The 27,200-nt window shown below is 43.4% G+C and overlaps 1 protein-coding gene across 15 annotated transcripts in view; it reads left to right on the top strand.

The window, feature by feature from the left end:
• Positions 1-27,200, top strand: part of KIF1B (kinesin family member 1B) — a 133,135-nt gene that overhangs the window by 23,644 nt on the left and 82,291 nt on the right. For all 15 annotated transcript variants that reach the window (XR_014567004.1, XR_014567005.1, XM_083750112.1 and 12 more), the window contains exons 3-7: positions 12,252-12,328; positions 17,162-17,341; positions 20,795-20,860; positions 23,525-23,703; positions 24,854-24,965. Coding sequence is in view for 13 of the 15 variants with exons in the window: in XM_083750112.1 (XP_083606238.1) it covers positions 12,252-12,328; positions 17,162-17,341; positions 20,795-20,860; positions 23,525-23,703; positions 24,854-24,965 (614 nt within the window). In the remaining 2 variants the exon portion in view is untranslated. The remainder of the gene's footprint in view (positions 1-12,251; positions 12,329-17,161; positions 17,342-20,794; positions 20,861-23,524; positions 23,704-24,853; positions 24,966-27,200) is intronic.

The following is a 27,200-nucleotide window of genomic DNA, read 5'->3' as shown; positions in this document are numbered from 1 at the left end:
AGTATAAGGTTGTGGCCGGGTCCTAGAGCCCTCCCACCTCCTTCTCAAAGACCTGACTGTGGGCTGCTGGAGGGGGGCATCAAATGTTGTTGGCAGCTGCCAAAAAAAAGCTACATATGGCAATACATTTTATTTCTCCCTCTTTGTCATATGAGGGCAGAGTGGGATGGCAGTTTCACCAGCCATATACCACTGAGTGAAACTGACATTGCGATCTGTTCCTCATACCAGTTCTGGGCAAGATATCGAGATATCGCCCAGGCCTAGCATACAGCATTTATTTCTCCACCTCCATTACCCATCTGTAAAATCAGAGTAATTGTGACCTACTTGGTGAGCTTTCTGTGTCATTGAACTGCAGGGTCTTTAAAGCACTATCCCTATAATACATTAGATACCTTTACTCTCTTCCACTGCAGCAATGTCTATTTTGATGGCATACCTGCAAAGAGTGTGGCATCAGCATCCTGGAAACAGTTATTCATTTAGCATCAGTGTTGTATGTTTGGTGGCACTGGACATATTCTCCTTGAAAAAACCAATCAGCGTAATTGTCTGTTCTGCCCCACATCAGGTAACTTACCCAAAGTCCCTTGCACATTTCCCCATGCCAGATTCCATCCCTTTTGTAAATTGGGTCTGCTTTTGTAGGCATACTCTTTCTCATCTTAGAGAAGGCCATCTTCTGTCTTGTGCCATATGCTACAGCTGCATCTCAAGGCCATATGCCACAGCTGCTTCTCTAAGTGGATGAGAACAAAGCAAAATGCATCCCTTTTGTCAGGCTATTGTGCTAACTAGCCCTTTGCAGGGCTAAGGTCTCCTGGTGTCTTTGTGGGGAGGGTGGATGGGATCACATCACCATTACCTTTGGGCTTAAATTGATGGCTGATGGGATCGCCTGTTTTTAGTTGTTCTTTTCTTGTTCTTGAAGGTTTTGGGGCTTTACAATAGCTCAAACTGGAACTTCAAAGCACTTTTTCTTAAGAGAGTCTAGCGGACCAAAAGATATAAATTGTGTATATTAGGAACACTTTCCATCCTGGCTGCGCCTTATGAGAACTTTTTGCTTCAAGAACTGGGGCCTGAATTTGCTTGCTTTTTTTCTTCCTCCCACCTCTTTTTCCTTTTTTTGTGTCATGTATTTTAGAATGTAAACTCAAGGCAGGGACTGTCTTTATTTTATGCTGATCTATAAGCTAGTCTTTTTGCCTTTTTGGCAGAGGAGGAAGAGTATATCCTTTGGAAACTAAACTCTCTGATTACTAGTAAAGTTCCTCTTATAAAATTCCTTTCCTCCATATAAACCAACCTGGACTCTGTGTTCATCATCTGAGACCCTTCAGATCTTAATAGTAGCAGTTATACTACTAATACTAATAGCCAGTGTGTTGTAATGATCAGGACCTCGGAGAGCAGGGTTCAAATTGCCACCCAGCTCACTGGATGACCTTGGTCCAGTAAACCATCTTTTAGTCTAACATACCTTACAGGGTTGTTGTGAGGATGAAATGAAATGGGGAGGAGAACCATGTACACCACCTTGAGATTCTTGGAAGATAAAGGTGGCATATAAATGAAACAAACAAAACATAGCCTTGAGAACAACCCTGTGAAGTAGGCCAGCGTTCTGGCTTTCCACCATGAGAGCAGACTCTGGTAATAAACTTGACTGAAGCCCACTTAATGAGCTCTTGGCTCCCGGAGGGATTTGAACTCAGGCCTTTCAGTGCTTCATTTCCAGGCCACACCAATAAAGGATGTATTTTAAAAGCGCCTGCAATCCCAAGTTGTAAGTACTGTATACTGTTTTGTTTCATACATTAAAACAGATTAGTATTATGCACGTTAATCAGTCTTCCAGTTCTGTTGGGTATCCTGTGTTGTTTATTGAGTGGGGGGAAACGGCAGCTTACACAAAAAACCAAGGATGCCTCCTTATGCAACAGCAAGGCAGCTTGATTAAAAATTAAATCCAAGCTCTGCATAATTTAGCAGATGAAAATGGCATGGCGCGCACATGTCTTGCCCTTTTGCATACTGCTTACTTTGTGTGCATGCTGTTTACTTAGTGTGGTTTGGAAACAGCAGAAGCATACTGTATACTCGAGTACTTGGATTCTTTTAAGATTTGTCAGTTTGGGCAACACTCAGGTTATCTTCAGGGAACACATTTGCTTCCAAAGGACGAAGATGGAATTTTAACAGAGTCGAAGGAGGCTTAGATGGCAGCGTTGGAATGTATTTGAGAGAGAGAAAAATAACACATCCTGCTTGAAATGCTTTCCATTCTCAAGGCTGCCGGTATGAGCCCTTGCCCATGAGGTTTGCTAATATCCATCCTGAAAAATAAACAAGACTTCCTGACTATAGATGAAATTGAAAGGGACTCACTCTTGCTTCTACTCCTTTGGTTTCCAGGGAAAATATCAGGCATTTGCTTGGCTTCAGACAATTGCACAGCTTTCTAATAGCAGTGGGCTCTACTGGATAGCATCATATCCAGTATCTTGCTCAGCCAGAGACTTCTAAAGTAAGCCCCCCCCCCCCCCGCCCGAGGAAAGGCAGGATTTAAAAATAAGCAACATAGAGCACGTTTCCTGTGGTCTTCACTTGTTCTTGTGGTGTAATGGTTAGAGTACTGGACCTGGGAGACTAGGGTTCAAATTTCCGCTTGGCTGTGAAGCTCACTGATAACCTTAACCTAGTCACTGCCTCTTAGCCTAATCTACTTTACAGGGGTGTTGTGAGAATTATAGTTGTGGTGGTGGGAAGGAGAATCATGTATGCTACCCTGAACTCTTTGGGTGAAAGCTTGGATATAAATGTATGAATCATTGAGTAAATAAATAAAATATGTTGATTGATAAGTAAATAGGAATTAGCTTGTATCGTGTCAAGAACATGCTCTAAGAGTAAGTGAATACCTTAAAAAAGAGCAATATTTCAAATAAAATGCTATATTTGACTTAACATGCAAGTCAAACCACTGTTCTGCAACCAGTTTGGAGTGGCTGTTATTAGATGCCAACACAACAGGGGAGAAAATCTTAATCACATTCAAAGCATAGTTATCAGAATCAATTGTTTTAAGTGACAAGCCCATTGGTTGTGTGTGTGTGTGTCTTTGTTTTTTTTGCTATGGGCTTATTTTTTGTATGACTAACTGGATGTCACCCAACAAATCTGATCATGGAAACAATGAAATCCTCTTTCTCACAATGATTTTTTGTTTTCTTGTTTAATGGCAAGTGCAGATGCCTCAAAAGGGGCATCAAGAGTGGTCAGTGTTGCATAAAATGGCAGTGTAAAAGCCACTGCACATCCCTGATTAAAGCCTCTGAGTTCTCATAAGCAGGTGGCTGGGGTGAACCGAGATCCTCAAAGTTGCTGTTAGTGCCACAGTGATGGAAACTAATTATAGCTGTGGCACAAAAGCATGCGAGGGTTGGTTTGCAAACAGAATTGTTAATTGCCACATTGGGCCTTTTGAAATATCAGATAAACAAATTTCTTTCTAAAAACAAGCGAGTGGTTAACGTGGGCCCGTGCTGTGATTCCCTGCCTTTTTGCGCCTCTCCTTTTCAAGGGGATGTGTAATTAAATTATTAGCATGGAGTGCTGTGCATCCAGAGAGGGAATGCCTGTATAATAATGGTCTGCACCAGGACTCCATGATGTAGCTCTATGAAAGCTTTAACTGGGACTATTCCAGCTGCAAGGGTGAACCCTATGAAATCGTAGTGAAGGCCTGCCTGCCTGCCTCCTTTCCAACCTGTTCCCCCTGTTTGTTTTCTGTTCCAGGTGCCTTCTGTTTTCTGGCTGTTTGTGGTATCACAATTTAATGCCCTGTGTCTTTATGATAATTTGCCTTGTGGCCAGGGTGGGGGGAGGGGCGGGGCGGGGCGGGGAACTGCTGTATTCCAAACCCCTGTCAGCATGGCCAATGGTCAGGAATGATGGGATTCGTAGTTCAGCAACATCTGGAGGGGTCACCGGTTCCCCACATCTGCTGTGCATGCACTATATCATAAGAACAGAGGGAACTGCTTTATGGCAAGTCAGATTATTGTTCCATCTAACTCAGCACTGCCTAGGTAAAAAGGTAAAGGTAAAGGACCCCTGGACTGTTAAGTCCAGTCAAAGGCGGCTATGAGGTTGCGGCACTCATCTTGCTTTCAGGCCGAGGGAGCCGGCATTTGTCCACAAACAGTTTTTCAGGTCATGTGGCCAGCATGACTAAACTGCTACTGGTGCATGGAGGACCGTGACAAGGTCCAGAGCACATGGAAACACCGTTTACCTTCCCGCTGCAGCAGTACCTATTTATCTACTTGCACTGGCATACTTTTGAACTGCTAGGTTGGCAGGAGCTGGGACAGAGCACCGTGAGCTCACCCTGTCACAAAGATTTGAACCACCGACCTTCCGATCAGCAAGCCCAAGAGGCTCAGTGGTTTAGACCACAGTGCCACCCGCGTCCCTTCAGCATTGTCTACACCAGGGGTGAATAACTGAATCCAGTCGATAAAGCAGATCCTCCCCTATTCTGTGGAAGGGCACTTTGACAAGTGGGCTGGGCTTCCCACCCGTCAGTCAGTTGCATCACTATGATGTCAGAACATCAAAGCCAATAATTGGGAGCACATTCTAAATATGATCTTTATTCTTTCTTCCTTCTTTTGTGGCCATGGCTTGATTTCAAGTGCCCTTACCACTGGGCTCTACAGCCGTTCCCTAGAGGCTGAAACACTGGTAGCTGCTCAAGCAGCTGAGAATAAAATAGGGATGGTTGCAGTTTTTCACAGAGGAAAAGGAAAGGCTAGGGGCTTTATCTTGTTTGCTTCTTACTGAGAAATGGAGCTTTTAAAACATTCTCTTAAATTGCTGGCGCTTTCTTTTTTATTTTTAAATCTGCATCAGATGTCATGTAAGGGTTGTCTATTGATTTCATTTTGTGCCCCTCTCTCCATTCATATGTCTGAATAATTGTAGCGCTCAACGTGAAATGTTGGCAAGTACCTACATCTTAATATTTCATATAAGAATGGCATGTTTCTGCCTTTCGGTCCATTTCTTTTTTACAAAATGGCTAGTTCTTATTCATGCGTGGCCAATATTTGCTCTCTCCCCCTTGGATCTCTTCATAAAGTTGACCTTTTAAATATAACTGAATTAACTGAGCTGGTGTGATTATATAAAGAGAAAAGACAACTTTGACTGGAGCATGTTGGTAAATAGTCATTTTGCTTTCTAGATCAGGACCTTGCTTGTCACAAGTTCTCTTGAGCACAGTGGTCAGTTAAAAATCCAGTCCTTGCCTGAAAATGTTTCTGAGATGTTTTGTAATTCTGTAGACAAACCTTGACTTAAATGGGCTGCAGTGTTACGTGTTTAGTGACTTCTTTTTTCTAATGAGGCTTTTAAGAAAGCTAATTTTAAGAGGCTTTTTAGAATCTGGAAATAAAAAAGTGGCAACTTTGGAAGCCTAAATATTGCTGCATGTAGTATCTTAGGCAGTGCATCGTGAGGAAATGAGTGCCTCTACTTTTAACACTATTTTCTCAATGAAACCAGACTAGCTTGTTGCCATAGAAATGGCAAACTGAGAATAATTGACTTCCAAGGTTCTCTGTAGGTTTGCAGATGAGTCGAGCGGCTGTTTTTAGGAAGCCTTCCTATTTTTATAACCATATACCTCAAAGGTACGCCATCACTGCTTTCCCGGCAGGTTTGTTCATAGTCCGTGATGTAACATTTTCCCAAGGTAGAGACTTTTGTCATAGCTGGTTAGATGCAGATAGGTTTTACTCAGACAATTGTATACTGTACAAACCTTGGCTACAGATCATGCTTAAGGACAAAAGACCTTAACTATGATCCTGAGTTCGGACAACATACAAGGCCACACCTTAGCACCCTCTTAGAGTCAGCATGTTTGTGCGGTTTTGGCAAGCCATACTTTGACTTCCTGTGTCGTGTGAGCTAGGCCATTGTTTGCTTGGAGGATTGTCACAGATTTACCAGTTGTGTGCCATAATAATGGTGATAGTCATATTTTTACCATACTTTTGCTGGATAATGGACTATATAGCTTTGTGGACATCTTACTGTATCTGCAGGATTTTGTGTTCCAGCATACTGATAATAATTTTATAATAATAATTTATTGTTTATACCCCGCCCATCTGGCTGGGTTTCCCTGAGGCACTCCTTTGAACATTCATCTGTACTGGCATTTCCCACTGACTTACTCTCATGTGTGACCTGTGGCAGGGCTTTCGTGTGACCAGTGGCTTGATGTTTTCCTTCATGGGGATTATGATTCATGTAGATATAAGGCAGCAGTGCCCAACCTGGGGCTCTCCAGATGTTGTTGGCCCAAAGTCCCATCATCTCTGACTACTGGTCGTACATGCTGGGACTAATGGTAAGTGGAATCAAAGATCATTTGGAGAGCCACTGCTTAGCTACAGCAGGAAACTCTGTTCAGATGGCCTGTCTGCAAATCCCACTCAGTCTTTCGTAAGCTTGTCCTGTGTGTGTAGATTAGTACCCTTGCATAGCTTCTCCGGTATGCAAAGTATTTGTCTCCCATTGTCTAGATTCCATAACTGTCATAGATACAGGCAATAAAATCTAATTGCATTTAAAAACAAGGAATATAAGAAATGCAATCTATCCCCTGCATAAGTTAAGAAGCATAGCCATGTTCTAGTCCAGTGCAAGACAGGTCCACACTTTTAGTGGGGTATACTCAAGATTTGTGAAGGGATGGAAGCCAGAGTCTTTGTAAGCCAAATTACTTTGCCCTTGTAACCTTGAAATCTTCCAAAGATATTTAGGATTCCAAAGGAAGGACTGGTTTGTTTGTTATTGCTTGAGAATGTTGGAAAGTAAAGTGGCTTATCAGAGGGGAAAGTGGATTGAGGTGTAACTACAACTTGGTTATGGTGTGAAAAGAGTTGCATTTTTAAATGCTTATGCGCACTTCCAAATTCCTATCCCAAAATTGTTGCCTCCCAAGTGGAAGAATTGGTACGGTATGTACATCAGCTGTTGTGTTTTTCCCCTTGCGGATGTATGCCAGGGTTTGTTTTTTTTTACTCTGAGGCAAGTAAGTGAGTATCTTAAACATGCTAGCATAAAGCTAAGCAAGCCAAATAGATGGGCTTGCCTCAAGCCAAGCACAGCTGTTTATAGAAGGGCCTATGTGTTAACTTGATAGAAGTGGTTTGCCTAAAAGCGGCAGTGGCTGCTACTGCCCGGGGTGCCAAAATTCCAAGGGCACCGGCCATGGCTTTGGAAATGTCTTAGAGTGGGAGAAACGCAGTACTGCAGCACATGGATGAGGTGTACAAGGCGGCTGAGCAACTCCTGGGCTGTGTGATGCCCCATGTAGTCCAGGTGATGGGATCAAGAGCCTTCTGATCTCCCATTGGCTGCCTATACATAACCACAGTTGCACAGTGACAGAAGTAAAAATCAGCGGACACCGAAATGAAAAATAAGATTATCATATCCTGGTCAAGTTGTGATTATTGAGTGTGGTGATATTCCGCCGCTGGATGGGAAGCAGCAGATAACAGCAGTAGGAGCAAAATCCACTACAGTGCATAAGCCCTTCTCTGTTGCAAGATCTTCTCATCTAAAGTCTGTGCCTTGTTTATCTGCTTGGGCCTAGGTAGAGGAGCTAGCTTAGGAACATAGGAAACTGCCTTATACTGAGTCAGACCAATGTTCCATCTATCTCAGTATTGTCTGCACCAATTGACTGACTGGCTCTCCAGGGTTTCAGGCAGGGGACATTCCTAGCCCTACCGGGAGATGCTGGGGGTTGAACCTGGGACCTTCTGTGTGCAAAGCAGGTGCCCTAGCATTGAGCTAAGTCTCTTCTGTAAGTGGCAGTCCTCTCCCCCAGCCCAGGTGTCCCTGCGCTGGTTGTTAAAGCCCTGGCAGTCTGGATAAAATAAGCACCCCCTTAATATAAGTGCTAACAGTAACTGTTATATGAAAACCTCTTTAAACTTTGCATTGTGGATTGCATCTTCCTGCCCCCTCCTTTATCTCTCTGTGGTTGCAGTTGATGAGCTGCTTATGGGATAAGAAACACCAAAAGTGTTGGACTGGGGAGACTTGAAAATATTCATTCGGGCATTTCCTGCTTTTAGAGCCAGTCAAAGTGCGAAGGTATATAGATCTTCCTGTAATGGTTGTTGCAGTGTGTGGGATTGCTTGGGTTACCAGCTCTCTGTTTTTATTTCATAGCTTGTGTTGATGCCCCCGTTGCTACCCAGAGTCTGTGCCTTCTCTTCTACGTGACGGTGGCCTCTGGTGTAAGCGATATTAATCCTTGGCTTTTGCCTGACTGTTGGTATTCATAAGTCAGGAGCGCCGGCATAAGGCAAATCCATTAAATGTGGAATCAACAAGGAGAGAGGTGCAGTAGCAACGGTTGCTATTTGCAGTTTGCACATGAAACAGGGCCCCCCACAGATCCCCTTCCCATTCTAAAACCTTTGGAAACAGTTTGTTCAGGAACACGGAGTCTGTGCAATATTGTAGAGTAGTGGCAAGCAAGGGTGTTAGACGCCATGTGAAGGCAGAATGCAAGGATAAGGGCTGTAGCTCAGTGGTAGAGCACTTGCATAAAGAAGATTCCAAGTTAAATTCCCAGTATCTCCCTGTAGGGCTGCAAATGACCCCTGCCTAAAACTCTGGAGAGCCATGGACCAATGGGTTTTACTCTGTATAAGACAGCTTCTTATGTTGGTACGGTAAAGGTTCAGGGGCTTGAGTGTCTGAACAGAAGGGATGCCAAGCATGCTATGTTAGGAAAAGGACTTGGACTAGGTGTGACACCAAACCCCCCTGTTTGTGATGCCTGAAGAAACATTTCTGACAAGCCATGGCTTAGGAGTGGCCACTGATCTAGGTTCTGAAACTCTGATTTTCAAGCTAGTTTGCAAACCACATTTTGGGCATGTTGTGTCTTGGCATAACATTTGAACTCAGCACAGGCACTCACAGTTGGCTGCTGTGAGAACCAGGTGCTGAAATCCATGGACCATTGCCCAACCCAGCAGGCTCTTACGTTCTTACCAAGCACGGTCGGTACGGAGCCCCACACTCGGAGGCCAGCGTTTGTGGTCAGCATTCAGGCATTCTCAAGGAATGTGTTTTGCCTGTCTTAGAAGACATAATAATCAAACAACTAAATTTTTGGTGTGAACCAAGATTTTGGCATTAACGTTTGAACCTGAGCAAAGCCAATCTTGGTCTGTCTTCATTGGATGTGGTGCGTGTAGCATGTGGTCAGAAAATATTGTTTGCCTATTTGTTTCTGCAGGATGTGTGATTGAAGAGATAGATGGCATGATTGTCACACTCTCAGTTGATTTTCCATTGCTTCCATTTTATGTTTCTTAGCTTGGGAGAGGCCAAGGGGCGAGCTTTCTCTTTTTCAGGAGCCGTGCTTGCAACCATAGCACAAGAGGAAGGGGCAGATGAAAGAAGCTATTGTAACTGGCCAATGAACAGTAATGCCACCTAAAACCTTTACTGTGGGGCCAGAGAGGTTAAAACCTGGGTCTCGTTGAAATAAGGGATTGTGGTGGGTTTTAGACTTGGATTTTGGCTAGCTGTAGAAAGGTGAGGTAGCTCACAAAGTTGTTGGACTCTTTCTCTCTTTAAAAAAATGTCAGTTACATTAAAATCTCCCATTTGGGCTCTGATCTACTTTTGTTTGCAGAAGAATGGTTTAATATGTCGTCCCAGTGCTTGAAACACCCCCCAATTTCCACGTTGGGCTTTTCTTTAAATCTCCCCCCTCAGTGCTCTGTAGAGTCTCAAGCCTCTGAAGTCAAATCCATAGGCTATGAGCCTTTTATCTTTGTGCTGCTAACCTGTGTTTCAAAATAGGCTTGAATGGGTCCTGCTGTGAAATTCGCAGGAGGCATTGGGCTTTTCATTACTGATATGCCTCAAGCTTTTGTATTTGTTTATAATTCAAAGGAAGATCTTCTTTTCTATCTCACCCAGAAGATCTTACTGGTCCAAAGGCAAGATGACCTATTTTTGTGTGTGTGCGCGCGCGCGTCCATGACTGAATTTCTTGTTTCCCTGCACACACACCCACACACACACACACACACACACACACCCCTTTATGAACAAGCCTGCATTTCCTTGACCTGCTTCAAAGAGCACCTGTTGAACTGTTGCCTTCTTGAATTAATTGTTTATTTGAAATATTTCTTACCTGCACTTCATTGCAAGTGATCCCAGGGAGATGCATGATAGTAGATGGATCAAAAGTATGTAGAAGGACACTAACTAGGCAGGAGGTCTGTCCCACATAATGTTGGAAATAGACTATTAGTATGGGGGTACCTGTCAGGTGGCACTCCCTCCTGCTGCATATCAGGCAGGTGCTTTGTCTGTTGTCTTTTCAGCACTTGTTAAAGACGTTCCCTTTCAGCAAGCCTTCTAAATTGCTTATCTGTCTTGGATTTGAGTTGAATATGTTGTTTGTTGTTTTTAAGCAGTGTTTATTTAAAATTTATATAAAACTGTTTTTATATAATTGTTTCAATTGCTTTTATATGTGTAACTGTTGCATATATGTTATATATGCATTCGAGATGCCTTGTGCGAAGTGATTCTTAAATGTAATAATAAAATATAATAAAAATAAATGTAATAATAAAAATAAAATAAAATAAAAATATTAGCATCCAGTCTAACCGCTAACATCCTGTAAATAACCTGAGTAAACAGCCTGGTGAAACAACCATGTTTTCATCTGATGTTGGAAAGCAAAAAGAGATTGTTGCACCAGCCATACCTTGGAGGGGTTACATGAAAACTCTTACATAACCTGACATGTATGAACGCTTCTGAGATGAGTGACAGAATAGATAACCATTTTTTTTTTCAAAGATGGAGCCTTCATCTATCTCCCAGTGGTTTCATCTGAGTTGTACTCTCCCTGTATGTTGATAGATTTATACCCTGTCTTCAAGGTAGCTTCCAACAAGAGCAAGAATCAAATAACAAAACTGCAAGCTAGCAAGAAATAGGGTAAATGAAAAAAATAAAATCAAGGCAATTACCTCACAGGGGGAGGATTAGAACTGGACATGTCTGCAGGTCAAACATCTACTAGGAGAATAAGGTCCATGCAATAACAGAAAGTGGGAAAGATGGTTAGGGAGTTCCAAGGCCTTTGCACAGCCACCAAGAAAGCCTTCTCCTGGTGCAGCTTAGACATAATGATTGTAACTGTCTGAATAGGGGTTGCACAGATTCATGAAGGATAAGGCTGTGGATTAGACTAGTCCCAATCACTGTCTGCTACCTCCATTATCAGAGGGTTTATGCCTCTGAATACTAGTTGTAGGGGATTGCAAGTGGGGAGGATGGTGTTGCACTCAGGTTCTGCTTGTGATAGACTTCTGGTTGGCCACTGTAAGAACAGGATGTTGAACTAGATGGGTCTTTTGGTTTGATCCAACAGGGTTATTTCATTCTTATGTCTGTATGTCAGGGTAATATGAAAGGAATGGGAACAGAGCCAGTAAAATAATTTACCCTCCCAACCTATTAGAATTGAATTGCTCTGATGCCAATGTAAGATAGTTCACGCTCAACTTCACAGAGCCAAAGCACAGTTGGCTACAAATGGAAATATTTAATACAGTGTCTTAAAAAAAAATTGTATGTAGTGGTTTACCGTTATAGCTGAGTGGATATAATTATAGGCAATTCCTATAGAACTCTTTTATGTGTGTTAGGTTTTGAGGTGTTAGAAGACAAAAAATACCAGGTTCTTCATTTGTGTATCTACAGGAATTAGATAAGCCATAGTTTAATGTGACATGAACAAGCTGCAGTGAGCCTTGGACTTACATGTTTTAAATTCTGATGTAACCATGAAGCGGACTTTAAAAGCTTTCCCTTCTCCTTTTGGTTAACTGCAGGTAGTAGTGTCCTCTGAGTCAATATTATCTATGGGTTGTTTGAAACAAGCCAACTTGAAACCATGATTTAGTGTAGCCTTCTCTTCCATATGTTGTTGAGAGACTCCAACTCTCATAAGCCCTTGCCAGCATGACCACTGGACAGAGAGTTGTGGTCCAGCAACATCTAGAGGGCACTATATTGAAAAAGACTGCTTTAACATAACTTTTATACCTGCCCTTTCCTGAAGTTCTTCGATAATAAATATGTGTTTGTTTCTTTTTCGCTAGGTATTCTCAACCCAAAGAATCCCAAGGAAGCACCCAAATCCTTCAGCTTTGACTACTCCTACTGGTCTCACACATCGGTAAGAGCTCTGATTTTGTTTCCTAGAACAATCCCCTTTGAAGGTGGAATCCAAGCCTGTCCAGCTGGTGATTGGACACCCCTCCCTCGCCCCCTAAAGCAGCTGTTTTCTTCCTTTGACTGTATTGTGGTTTTAGCAACTGAAGTTTCCAAGTATCATCTCGGTGTATGTTTAACTGCTTTTTCCATCATGGGTTTCAGAAAGATTAAATTCCAAGCAGCAAAGAACAAGTGTGTGCAAAGATGATAGAGGAGAGGGGTTGGCCCAAGGAGTTGGAGAATGGAATTTGAACAGCAAACATTTTCCTCCTGTGACTGTTTAGTTTTATTTTTTGTTCAGAAAGGAAACTCTTCCTATAGGATTATTTCTGGCTTGGTGAAAGATGAGTTTTAATCTTCTGGGTTATTAGGAGGAGGGCAGTGCAGTGCTGTGCCTTCAGCTTCTCTACTCCACCTCTCTGCTAAAGTCATAAAACATTCTCTCCTCCAAACAACCCCCCCAAAAAAAAATCACTTGTGAAAGCTGAATCTGAGGTCTTGCTTACTTCCAGTAATTGTTGGGCTTAGCCGTGGCTGCTCTTCACTTGTCATAAGGGTGGAGTAGATGGAAAATAGCACTCCCTGTTCCCAACAGATGTAAACTTGGATAATTGATTTTGGTCCAAGAGGAAGGTATGGGCAGGGTTAGTAGCCACTGAGCCCAGTTGGCTCTCATTCAGAAAAATCAAAGGACTGAAGAGTGTTTTTATTTTTGTTTTCTAATCTCTGCATCCTGAACAAAGAAGCTATGAAATGGCCCTATTGTCCTGCTACTCGAGGGATGTGGGGCTGTTGGGGAATGACACCCCCCCCGCCAATCTGGTGCTGAAGTGACATCAAAGCAATCCATAACAATCTATTGCAGGACAAAACTGTATCAATACAGGACGTAGCATTTTACATTAAAATACAGTGGAACCTCGGGTTACGTACCATCCTCCTTATGAATGCTTTGGGTAACGAGCTCCACTAACCCGGAAGTAGATGCCCCTAGTTGCGAATGCCCCAGGATGTGAGCGGACGTTGCGCACCAGCAGTGCAGCAGCAGCGGAAGGCCCCATTAGCGAAAGCGCGCCTCATGTTAAGAACGGTTTTGGCTTAAGAACAGACCTCTGGAATGAATTAAGCTCGTAACCGGAGTTACCGCTGTATGGGACAATCCTGTATTATACAGGACAGGTGGCAACCCCACCCCCAGGCATCACTGTCTGGCCCTCTGTACTCTCTCTAGGCCACTTTTCTCTTTCCCCAGGCCTATCCTCAACACTTGACCATACATGAGAAGTGTTTTTGCCTGATTACACTGTGTCCTTGAATTGTGATATTGCGTTTTCCTTGTGTAGATAGAGAGGGGTGTGTGCAAAGTAGCCTACTGTACAAAAATAAAAATTATATTAATTGCTCTGTCTGCTTTTGCCTCTGGCCCTGCCCATCATTGGCTGGGAGCTAATGGGAGTTGTAGTCCAAAACACCTGGAAGGCAAAAGCTGTTTTTATACCAGTCTTCGAAGACTGTTATTTAGGAGCAGGAAAGCACCTGGCTGAAATGTCCCCTCTTGCTCCAAACCCATTTAGGTGGTCTTGGTCACACCCCTCTCTTGTCCCTCGGCACTATCATTGTAGTTTGATAGATAGTTCCCATCTGAGCATGGTGATGATGAACTTGTCCCACCAAGATAAAATTTAGCATCTGATCCTTGCACTCCTGCATGCATGTGTCCGCGTTCTCTCTCCTGACCCTCTCCCCCAAGCTATTCCTCTTAATTGAGTAGTAAGTTGGTTTTCCACAGAGAGCATAGCAGGGCAGTCATCTTGTTGTGGGTTAATCTGCTCCACTTATTCCTTGAACGGGAAAATGTTCTGCTTGTCAGCTGAGGCTCCAGATTAGGTCATGCTTGGAAGCCTCTTTTTAAAGAAATAGTATTATTTTTTCTTCTCTTTGAATTTGCTTGCTCTCTGAAGCCTTCTGTATGTTTGTATCTTTCTTCAGTAAGATTGTGAAACACAATCATTCCCTTTTTTTAAAAAAGGAGCATCTGGCACTGACTTCTTTGCTTATGCCCTTTATATTTTATTTCAGTTTGATGTTCTGAGTTCTCAGCTTCACAGTTGGAACTAGAGCCTGTGCAAGCTGGCAAGGCTTTGCCCTTAGAGAAGCAGTGGGACTAGTTGGGGTAATAGGGGAAGAGGAAAAGGTATTTTTCTAATGCTCTGTAGCACTTTATTCTCTTTTTTTGCTACTGCAAATGTTTGGTACTGAGGAGTCATACACTGGAGCAAATTCAGTATGTTGTGATAATCCAGGGTTTCTGGCTTATCAGTTGTTCCACTTTACTCTTCACCTGCTATGACAGAGAAAAACAAGCCAGGAACCCACAGTTAAGTTTGTCTTTCAATTACATCCAAACCTGCTGTTTTGGTTTATTGTTCCCTAACAAGATGCAGTACTAAGCCATGGTTTATTTAAGCCATGGTTGAATAAAACACATTAACAACACAAGCAAACCATGGCTTGCTTTTTAAAAACTTGGTTGGTTTTCCAGCTGCTCTTGCCTTGTGCCTTGGTAAGTTGGTAAATATGTGGGGTAGAGTGGTCAAGCAAACCATGTTTAAGGATGCTGCTCATATTTCACGTAGCACCAACCATAGTTAAAACTTGGATTCATAATCCAAGAACAAACCAAGGATGCAGACCGTGGCTTGTTGTCAGTAAACAACCTATAATTCAGACATGGGCCAGGTTCACACATAACACTAAGCCATGGTTGAATAGGCCATAGTTTGATAAACAGTGGACCAATAAGCCAGGCATGTCTGAAGTCTGTTTTGTTTCGGGGGCCTAATGCAGCCTGCTGGTCGGTTTAATCCAGCACACCTTCAATCCTAAAAAAAGGTCAACAACTATAGTTGGACCTTTGGTCGGCCTTCACAGCCCTTCACTTCATCAAATCTGGCCCTCTTTGAAGAAAGTTTGGACACCACTGTAAGCCAACAACAAGCTATAGTTTAAGGTCGGCTTCTGACTGTGAAAACAAACCAAAACCTCTTGTTCAGCTGTAACAGGAAGCCAGGCCATTTTTCTTTGTTTGGTCCTTTCATGGAGTGAATCTTAACAGTGTGGGAGTGATCAGCTACCAGCTTCTTCATGGCAAAACCTAGCTTATTGTGACGTGAACAATGGTGTACCCGTAATATGCAGTAATTGATCACCCTGTAAGCTGCCGTAATAGCATGGCAGTTTCACTACTTGCCCTCTTCTACAGCTGAGTTTCCCTTTCTCCCCTACAAATAGTTTAACAGTTTATGAATTTGGCCTCGCTACCCCCCTTTACATTTTTCAGTTTAGGTTCCTCAAAACGTGAGCAAGGTTTGCATCCCTAGACTGCCCCAATATTTCCAGATTTTGTCAACCAAATAAAGCTGTCACTGTAAACGATTCCAGCTGCCTTTAGTTTTCTCCCAGCCCTGTTTGTCCACTTGCTAACTTGCAGAAGATATCTACTTGCGACAAGGTTCTTCCTTGGCATTACAAATTAGCAAGATGCTTTTAATAAAACAGTTGGGGAAGTCTGCTTGGACAGCTGCATGAGCTGGTTAGTTTTCATGACTGGTTGCACTTTGTCGCTGAGATCAGAAGCAGATCCTCTTGATTTCCTGAAACAAAAAGCACTGGCAACTGCAAGGCTCCAGGAGCCTTAGAAGTTCATCACCTTCCTTTTAAGTAGTCACCGTTGTTACTTAGATACCAAAGTGGCCATATCTAATTCTAATCTATAGTTAAAGGTGCAAGAGGATACACTTGCGTGATAGGAACTGCAAACTTCCTTTGGTAACTGGTTGTGGTAGTGGAGGAACATCTTAAACAGGGGTGAGGAACTTCAGGCCTCCGGGCCTGTATCTCTCTGACCCTTGGGATTCTTCCTAGGCTGAACATCCCTCCTCAGCCACACTCCTTCTCCTCAGGCAACACACACCCCTTACAAGCCCTGCTTTGTTTTCTGCTTGAGTATTTTTTGTCTGGCTGGACTGTATCCTTGAACTCTGACTTGCCTGGATGGAGGAGGATGGAGAGAGGGGTGTGTAGATACTAGCCTACTGTACAGAGGTAAATGGTCACGATTTGCTCTGCCCACTTATGCTTCTAGCCCAGCCCTTCTGGCATGTGGCCTCATAAAGTTGCCCAGAAGTGAATGTGACCCTTGGGCTGAAGATGGTTCCCCATCCCTGATCTTAAGCATTGTATTCCCTGAGGGTATGTCCTTCATAAATACCCATAAGAAGAGCCTGCTGGATCAGGTTGAAGGCCTATCTAGTCCACCATCCTGTTTGCAGAGCGGCCAACCAGATCCCTCAATAGAATCCTTGGCATCTCTAGGGAAAAGGTCCTCAGAAGCAAGGCTAGATGAAACCTTGGAGACTAGTTGCCAGTCAAGAGTAGACATTCCTGGGCTAGTGGGACTAATGCAGCCTGACTCCACAGAGGGCAGCTTTATATGGCCAAGGAGTGCTTCCCACACTAGCAACCCTTACCATTCTTTACCAGTCTTGCCTGTTAACAGCTGCTACTGCCTTTCTGTGGAAGGCTGTATCACAATGTTTGGATTCTCTTATCTCTTTCTCTTAAGAACATATCACATGAGATCTGCTAGATGAGATGAAAGGCCTCCATCATAGTCCAGCTTTCTCTTCTCACATTAGCCTGTCAGATGCCCTAATGGGAAACCCTTTACAGTTGTTCCATTCCTAACGGGATCCATACTGACTCTCCGCTTACCCTTCTGTTTAAATCTTTGCAGCCTGATGATCCTTGCTTCGCATCTCAGAATCGTGTGTACAATGATATTGGGAAGGAGATGTTGCTGCATGCCTTTGAGGGCTACAATGTCTGTATCTTTGCCTATGGCCAAACTGGAGCTGGGAAATCCTACACAATGATGGGGAAGCAGGAGGAGAATCAGGCGGGGATCATACCACAGGTAAGGAAGCGTCTTGGGATGCCCTGCTTTGCAAAATGCTTCTAGCAATTGGCTTTTCACATGGGATTTCTCTGAAGCTTACAGGAATCAGATTCCAATTTCTTTTCCTCAACCAGAACCGTTGCCTTCTTTTTAGAAATGCAAAAGGTGTGGGAAGAAAGAAGACATTTTAAATAGTCAAAATTAAAGTTACCCCCTCTTGTTAGGATTTAAGTGCTTTTGTCTCAACTTTTTGTAAGAGCACAATCAAAATATTATTACTTATTGAAAACTTATAGCAGGAAGAACACATTCATTTGCACACTTTTGGGGGCAACTGTGTCCATACAAGAGTACCGTAGGTGAAAATGCAACATGCCATCTCAAAGAACTTTAGGTTTGTCACCTACAGAGAGAGAAAAGTTTGGGTTTTTAAATATATCTATATATCTATATATAGATATATCTATATCTATCTATCATCTATCTATCTAGTCTTTTCCAGAGAATGTAGGATACATCTAAGTGGATAGCAACCATAAAATCAGCAATTCTGATAGTCATTATAAAAACAAGGCAGCAGTAAGAATGAGTCAGAAAAACAGCAAAATACAGAACAGCAAAAAAATCTATAAGGAGGGCGTAGCTCGGTTGCCAGTAGCAAGAGGAACAAACACAAACCAGTGATCAGCCAATTATAATGACTATCCTAAAAAAAAAGAAGAGGAAACGTGGATTTGGGTGAGGCACTTGAAAAGGAACAGTCTCATCTTTGCATATTTACTGTGTTCAATTACCCAGTGATCTGGCTCTGTATAAGGCAGCTTGTTACATTCCTATATGTTAAGGGAAGGATTGTAGCTAAGTGGTTAGTGCATCTGCTTTGTATGCAGGAGGCCCCAGAATCAGTCACTAGCATCTCTAGGTAGGGCTGGGAATGTTCTCTGCCTGAAACCCTGAAGAGCTCCTACCAGTCATCTTGGACAACACTTAGCTCGATGGCACAATGGCCTGACTCTGTATAAGGCAGTTTCCTATGTTCCTATGTATAACTTGCCATTGGTTGTGCTGCTGCTGCTATCAAGTTAATTGAATGAAGTGTGTTTGGGAGGGGAGGCAGTTGCTGAGACTAGATTTCAGCCTCAATAAATACATTTTGCTGAATAGGCATTTTGTGCCCTCGTTCTGCTATAGGATCAGCAGCAGATGCTGCTGGCTCTATGCCCCCTGAGTGTAAAATAGACAGTGAAAACCCTTCTTGTGCTAATGGGAAAAACACATGCAGTGCAGACATTTGATGAGGGCTGAGTTATGGCCAGAAGCTGGTGATAGGTTAAGCAAAATGCCAGCCAGGTGTCGGGGCTGTGTGTCTTCATTTGGAAGCAGGGACCAAGACTGAACTCTGTGCTGATTGTTTTGCATGAAGTTGCTGCATTCTATATCAGAGTTGGTATATGCCATGGGGCATATCTGGCTCCCAAACCTTTTGATGTTGCCCACCCCCCATGGGTATCCTTTTAGAATGATTGTATGATTCTAAGTTTTTAGAATATAGGAGAATTTAAGGCAGTACCCAACACACTTGTTCGTTAGCGCAAGGATTTACGTGTGTGCAACAGAACTTCCCCCTGTGCGTGTCCTCGTCCTCCCCAAATTTGCTAGGGAGAGTTGGGGGAACCTCAAATCAGATTTAGGGGTCTCACAGAATGGAGGGGAGGGGGAGATCATTGTGTTGCTCAAGCAGAAATCCTTACACTGGTGCTCCTTTGGGCATAATCTTTAATTATTGTTTTTCAAACCTGTTTTCTTTATGCTACTCTTCCCTACCACCCTTATTAGTTATTTCAGGATGGTGATGCCCTGTAAAACTTTCTCCACCATATCCTCTAAAATTCCTCTTTGTCTTCATTGCTACAGGCATGCGCTCCCCCGCCTCCTTTGGCTGCTGAAACAGGAGTGATTTCCCCTCTCTGTGTCAGCCTCCCTTTAGAAGGCAAAGGCTTAACCGCCCCCCCAGCATAAATGAAGTAAAGCAAATATTTAACAGATTTTACTATGTATGTACACTTTAGAGCAGGGGTCAGCAAACTTTTTCAGCAGGAGGCCGGTCCACTTTCCCTCAGACCTTGTGGGGGGCCGGACTATATTTTGAAAAGAAAAGAAAAATGAATGAATTCCTATGCCCCACAAATAACCCAGAGATGCATTTTAAATAAAAGAACACATTCTATTCATGTAAAAACACGCTGATTCCTGGACTGTCCGCGGGCCGGATTTAGAAGGTGTTTGGCCTGGATCCAGCCCCCGGGCCTTAGTTGGCCTACCCATGTTTTAGAGCAGTGTTTCCCAACCTTGGGCTTCCAGCTGTTTTCGGACTACAATTCCCATCATCCCTGACCACTGGTCTTGCTAGCTAAGGATGATGGGAGTTGTAGTCCAAAAACAGCTGGAGGCCCAAGGTTGGGAAACGCTGCTTTAGAGTATAAAGTCCGGGTTTCCTGGAAACAGACCCCCCAAAACTTCATTTTTGCACTGAATTGCATGCTGGTTGGGGGGTGATTGCTTCAACCATTAGTGCCTGCTCATGCCTTCCTAGCCCCCATTGTCAGCTCTTAAGTTCCACCTGCAACAAAGGACTAAGGAAGGCCACAACTGTACCTCACACTTAAACTACAAATCCACCACAAATGCACAATTAGTGGTCCAAAAGATACATTTAAAGCACCATCCTACCACTTTAAACAGTCATGTGTTCACCCCTACCACCAAGAATCCTGGGACCTGTCATTTGTAAAAGGTGTTAAGAGTTGTTAGGAGAGCCCTATTTACGTCATGGAGCCACAGTTCCCAAAGTGGTTTAACAAGCCATCCCTCTTCCTAGGGAGCTCTGGAAATTGTATCTCTATGGAGGAAGTAGGAGTCTCATCGCCCATTACATATGACAGCTCCCAGGATTTTTTGGCTGTTTAAAGTGGTATAAGAGTTTTTTAAATCTGTAGTTTGGTTGTGATCGAAGAAGTATAGAAATGAGAATATCAGTAACTGGGTAGGTTAGCTGATAGGGTTGTTAACCCCAACAACCTCCCAAACTGAGTTTATTTTGCTTTTAAAATTCCAGCAGATCAACTCCAAAAGTGATTCTTCTTAAAAATAAGTCAAAGTGTTTTCACAGCTGGCTCTGGGAAGATTTAACACCTTAATTATCCCTCCCTTATTAGTTCTAATTTCCCCCCATGCTGAAGTTGAATTTGGTTATAATCAATATCTGCATAAAGGCTAAATGGATTGGCTGCCAAGTGTGTTTTGGGGGTGTGGGGTGGGCATGGGGAATGGATTAGCAGCCTCTTTGCCAGGCCCCATGTATTGGACAGAAACACTGGAAGCACAGTAGATTAAGCACCACAGGGACTTTTCTTACAGTTTTCCTTCTCCCTGGTTGTAGAGTGATGCTCTCTCTCTCTAATCTCTTTATAGCTCTGCGAAGAGCTGTTTGAGAAGATCAATGACAACAGCAATGAGGAAATATCTTACTCTGTGGAGGTAAGTTTCTTGGTTGAATTTCAGGGACACTGTTTAAACATAACTTTGGAAGGGAAGCCTTGTTAAGGCACAACTCTTGTGATATTGAGACATAATCCTTGGTCCCACTGATCAGCTTTGTATGGGTGTCTGTGTCTGTATAGCACTACCTGGCATTTTACAAAGCGCAGGTATGTCAAGTCACTACCCCAAGGCGCTTACAATCTAAAACAGGCAAAAGGACGCGTGAGAGGAATTGAGGAAATGGAGGCGTGAGCAGGCAGGAGAAGGCTATGTTATTATTTCCATTACACATGCATTGGCTTTGTTACAATATGGTGTAGGAACTTGGGGGTGATCTAGACTGCACCCACTACTGCTTCACACCCTCCTCAAATGCTAGAGGAGTGTGTGATTGTATGTAGAAATCATCCTACTGTAGGAAGGTAACATTTACATTTCTTGTTCTGTTTTTGCCTCTGGCTCCACGTACCATTGGTAAGTGGCCCACAGAATATTGAGCATAAGGAATTATGGCCCTCAGCCTAAAAACAGTTCACCACCCCAGTCTAAGGAATAACCCATTACCTTCTTAAATGCTTTCATCAGCAACACTAGTGTCTCTAATGTCATTTTTTCACCTTCCAGCCAGACTTGAGCATCCCACCTGTGGCTCCAAACTCCATATAACCTAAGTCTCCATGCTACTGCTTGCCCTCTTCTCAAATTTCCCTTCTCCACAGGCTCCCCACAAAAGCCCCAGCCCCCCAGTCCCCCTTCATTTCCTTCACTGCTGGCCACCACTGCTGCCGATTTAAAATAGCAAGAAGGGGTTGTTGTTGTGCTAGCTGCTGGTAGGTCATGTATTCTAGACCTTAAAAATGCTTTGGAGCCTCATTTGCCCTGTCTTCTGGTGACAAACTCAGTGCTATATTTGTAAGCTCATGGTGAATTTTATTTTACAAATACTTGGTGTGAAGGGAGGGCAGATTTGACATTGGAAACCAGTTGTCCCACCACTGCCTGCCAAAACAATAAAGGATTGTTTCTAGCAATATCCTATTCAGAGTAGATCCATTGACATCAATGCAAGTAAATTAGGTTTGATGGGTCTACTCTGATGCAGCCAAAAGATACAGATTTTATGTGCAGTTATGAGCTCTTCAAGACAGAATCTGTCCCCTTGCTCCAAATCCTTATCGAAATCAGCCAGTCTGGGAGGACTTAGCAGAAGCTGCCCCCAATTGCCTGTTGAATAAGGAGGCCTGATGAAGGCATATGGAACAAATGCATGCAGCAGTGTGCTATTTTTACCTAAGTTGCATTTCCGTCGTTTGCCAACTTATGGACACACATCCTCCTAAGCATCGGCTTGGCAGATAGCCTAGGAATTGTCATTGTTGTGTCGTGTTAACAGGAAAAACGCGTTTGTTCAGGCACAGCTCTGTCTATTATGCTACCTTCCGGTCCCCCCAGTCACCCGCATTCTTTGGGCTCTGAAGCAGTCACGCCCCCTCCAGCTACAATGCACACCTGTCGTTTCCTTCCTTGGTTGCTAAAAAGGCTTTCCAACACTGCATTTGTAGCCTGGGGCAAAGCAGCAGTCACACACGCCTGGGTATGCACACAAACACAAGTATGTACTTACCTACATACATACATACATACATACATACAGAGCATGAAGTCTATAGCCCTGTCCTGATATTGCTCCCCAGCCTCTGCAATAGGAGCTTTCATATAGCCCACATTCTGTCTATCCATCTCAAAACAACCTCTTCCTCCTCCCACCTTTCACAACCATCTAAGCATGTGGCCATCACCACATGCTTCTTTGAAAACCTGGATAGGTCTAGAACCCAGGAGTGGCTCTTCAGGTTTCCTAATTAGCGGCTGGAGCAACAGAGGTGAAATTTTGCCACTTCCTGGAATGGGTTACAATTTCCTGTGTGACTACAATATGCACCTCCCTCCCTCCCCTCCCCCCCACCAGTGCCTTGCACCCAAGCTGTAAATCAACCTTCGCCAGATGTTGCTGGAGGACATTCCTGATTGGGATGGTGCCTCCTACTGGAAGGATCAGGCAAGGTCCTCTGAAGTCTTTTGCCTCCTCTCCAAGATGAGGAGTAAGTATTTCCCAGCATCAGGTCCACCCTGGTATTTATCTACAACAGCAGCCATCAACCTCAGCTAGCATGGCCAATAGTGAGGGATGATGGGAGCTGTAGTCCAAGAAGATATGGAAGGCCACATATTTCCCTATTCCTGGAGTTGGCCATAATGGGCTAGAAGGAGCAGTCATATGATCTGACTTATGCAAGGTGGTCTCATTAGCTCAGTAGCTTTTTGGATGGATAAATTCCTCTCGTTATTTTTCTTTGTAGATGCTAGAGTAATCTAAAGAGCTCTTATGTAACTCTTTCAGCCAAAGTGCATATTGATTGCTTGTTCTGAAACATAATCATTGTGAATAATGGAGCCTTCTTAAATGATGATGATTTTTTTAAACTCTGTAAAAGAGGATCTTTCTAAATATATTTCTCTCTTCATACTCCCTGGGTCACCTGTTTTGAGTAAACCTCTTCCTTAACATCATTTTCCTGTATTGGTTTTCTTACTATTGTCCAGATTTGAACCGTGTGTGTGTGTGTGTGTGTGTGTGTGTGTGTGTGTGTCTTCTTGCAGGTCAGTTACATGGAGATCTACTGTGAGAGAGTCCGTGATCTGCTGAACCCCAAGAACAAGGGGAATCTGCGTGTCCGGGAGCATCCTCTGCTTGGGCCGTACGTGGAAGACCTGTCGAAACTTGCTGTCACTTCTTACACTGATATTGCGGACCTCATGGATGCTGGGAACAAAGCTAGGTAGGTTGGGTCTTATTTCAGGCATGGCACAGGGACATTTGTGTTTCACAACTCACACAGCTGTCAGGTCTTAAAAATATTTGCTAGTACACCAGTGTAAATAATTTCCCTGTCAACTTATGAATATAACCATTAGGAGTATTGCCTAACAAACATTTTGGCCAGTCAGCCAGACCTTGCATGTGAGCCAGGAAGTCTTTCATTGGATATGGTTTCTCATTTCAACAGAACCTGGAAACTATGGTTAGGAGGCTTAGGAAAAAATGGGGTATTAAGCCAGTTTCAAAACATAGTTGAATGTCATGGCTTGTTTCTAACCTGTGAACAATAGTTTCCTGGTTCAGATAGAACATGAAGTGATATTTAATGGAAGACTTCCTAGTTGGTTGGTTTGTTCGCTTGTGCGAAGGCACATGTGGCCAAAGTCTCATCCATATCTTTGCTTGTTAAGCCAAGATATGATTGTCCAAGTGCACACAATTGAATTCTCCTTCCTCCCAATCAAATATTTCTCTCCAAGTACTTCTGGCAGTGGTGGGGTATAAATAATAAATTATTGTTGTTGTTATAACAACATGGTATACGTTACTAGTTCTGTTTTGCAGCTTATAAATTAAAACTGTGGACGAGGTTGGCATAAGAGAGATTATCCTAGGGCACAATGATGCAGCTGCTTGCTGAAGCTAAGCTGGTGAGGGGGTGGCCAGTGCCTGGGGGTGGGCACTGCATACACTGCCTTGAGCTCCCTTGTGGAAGAGCTAATACAAATGAATTCCCCCATTTTTCAGGCAAGGTTAGCTCCAAAAGTGGATTACAAATCAAATAGACAAATGCAGAGGATTCAAGGGTATGTGTCTGGCTGTCTCTCCTGACAGTCCATAACACAGTCTAGAAATGGGTCCTCCAGCTATTGTTAGAATCCAACTCCCAGCAGCTGCAGCAGCCAGCATGGCTTTGGTAAGCAATGATGGGAGTTGGTAATCCACCAGCCTTTGGAGGTCTGCAGGTTCTCCCATCCCTAACCTAGTCCCAGGTTCAGAGGACCTTGTATGATGGTAAAGATGCCAACTTCCCATTGATTCTTCCCATCAATGGTGTTCTTGTTCTTTAATCCCGAGCTTTCCCTTTCTTTCTCTTTTCTGTATTAAAGGACGGTGGCAGCTACCAACATGAATGAAACCAGCAGCCGTTCCCATGCAGTCTTTACTATTGTTTTCACGCAGAAGAAGCATGACCTTGAAACTGACCTTTCCACTGAGAAGGTAGGCTGCTCCTGAGTTGGGGATCAGGGAAAATAGCTGGGGTGCAAAACAAGCTCCTTGCAACTAGATGAGGGACTTCCCTCATAACATGACTTGGGAACTGCTCGCTCTCTTTCCCAAGGGTGGTGAGAAATGTCGGTTGGATTGCCTTCTGATGTGCTTAGGGTTGTATCCAACTAAGGCCATATTTACACCTTATATTTAACACATTACAGTGGTACCTCGGGTTACAGACACTTCAGGTTACAGACTCCACTAACCCAGAAATAGTACCTCGGATTAAGAACTTTACTTCAGGATGAGAAAATAAATTGCGCAGTGGCGGCAGCAGGAGGCCCCATTAGCTAAAGTGGTACCTCAGGTTAAGAACAGTATCAGGTTAAGAACAGACCTCCAGAACGAATTAAGTTCTTAACCCGAGGTACCACTGTATTTATTTGAAACACTTTAAACAGTGATGGCTTGCCCCAAAAAGTTCTGGAAAGTATAGTTGTTAGAAGACCCTCATTCCCCTTAGAGGGCTACAATTCCTAGTGGTTTAACAGTCTCTCTTCCTAGGGAACTCTGAGAATTACAGCTCTGGGAGAGGAGTAAGGGTCCCCTAGGAAATCTAGGATACTTTGTGGGAAGCCATGACAGTTTAAAGTCTATCAGAGTGCTTTAAATATATCTTAAGAATTTGGCCTTACTAGGATACAACACTAAGAAAGAAGATCTCTGTAGCTGTAGGAGAGCCTGAGTAAACCCCCCCTCCTTCTGCACAGAAATGCCAGTGTTTCTGCTTGGCAGGGCTTAACTAATTACCGCCTCATTAACTCTCTCTCTTCTTCTCCATCCTCCCTGTTGGCCTAGTTTCCTTTGGAGGTGGCAACAAGCAAGCCGCCTTTTTAAACTGTGGAGGGATTTGCATGTTTAAAAGGGGAGCTTATTCTTCGTGGGGGAAGTCTCTCTCTGGCCTGAATGCTACTTTTGGAGGGAAAAACAGGAGAAGCTTTAGCACAGTGCATTGTGCAATTGGGGTACTTATAGAACTTTTCAGTTCTAAGAATAAACATTTATCCCTCTACAATCTAATATCTGGGGCTTTTTACTCGAGGAAAAAATGTGAGTAAGGGAGGACATGATAGAAATGTCTCATAAAATGATACATTGTGTGAAGAGAGTAGATACGGAGAAGTTTTTCTCCCTCTCTCATAATTCTAGAACTCATGGACATCCAGTGTAGCTGAATGTGCACACAACACAGTTAAATGATGGAATTCGCTCCCACAAGAGGTAGTGATGGCCACTAATTTGGCTGGCTTCAAAAGAACATCACTACTAGCCACAATGGCTATGTTCTCTGTCTACATTTGGAGGCAGTATGCCTCTGAATACCAGTTGCTGGGAATTGCAAATGAAGAGAGTGCTGTTGTGCTGAGGTCCTGCTTGTAGGCTTCGCATTGGGGCAACTGGTTGGGTGCTGTGAAAGCAGGATGCTGGACTAGGTGTGACTTTGCCCTGATTCAGCTGCAGGGCTATTTTTATGTTATCACATTACCTGTTCTCTCACATTAACACTCTGCAAAGTTGCAGGAGGACGGTGACCTGCTTGTCATGTTGCTGACTTAACTTCTTTATTAGATGAAGATAATCAAAACTAGCAACCTGCAATTTTCTGGCCAGGTGGTTGTAATGTAATTCTCCCCACACCCCCAATATATATTCCATCCCAGGTGAATACAAATTCCTGTTTGCAAAACAGTAAACATGGCCAGCATCCTAATGTTGCATATAGCTGCTGAGGCTGCATGTTTTATTCCCAGTTAAGTATTTTTAATCATTGCTATGCCTGAGGTTTTTGTTTCGGGCATGAAGTGATGGGATAGTGATAAGAAAAGGAAAAGTTAAACTAGGGGTCATGAGATGGGTGGTGTTAACATGCCATTGACAGCCCTGATTCTGGTGACACTGGTGCCCTGATATGTAGAGCCGCTTCCTCTTCTATGGTGACAGAAGCCCCTTGTATAAATTTTGACAGTCATGCTGGCTGTGTCACGTTTGTAAATCTGCCTCTTTGTAAGCAATGGCTAAAATATAGGGGAGGTGTTTGAATATCTGATAGCTGAACTTATTGGGACTTTATAGCAGGCATCTGTGCAGGAGTGTGTTTAGCTTGGGCACCTGAATACTGTGTGACCAAGATGAAATTGCTGGCTTTCTCTCTCTTTCCCTGCCTTATTTGACCATGCTTTT

Source organism: Podarcis gaigeae, assembly GCF_964106915.1.
Source record: "Podarcis gaigeae genome assembly, chromosome: 8".
Taxonomy (NCBI): Eukaryota; Metazoa; Chordata; class Lepidosauria; order Squamata; family Lacertidae; genus Podarcis; species Podarcis gaigeae.
Note: the sequence above shows the minus strand (reverse complement) of the source record. Positions and strands in the feature narration are given on the sequence as shown.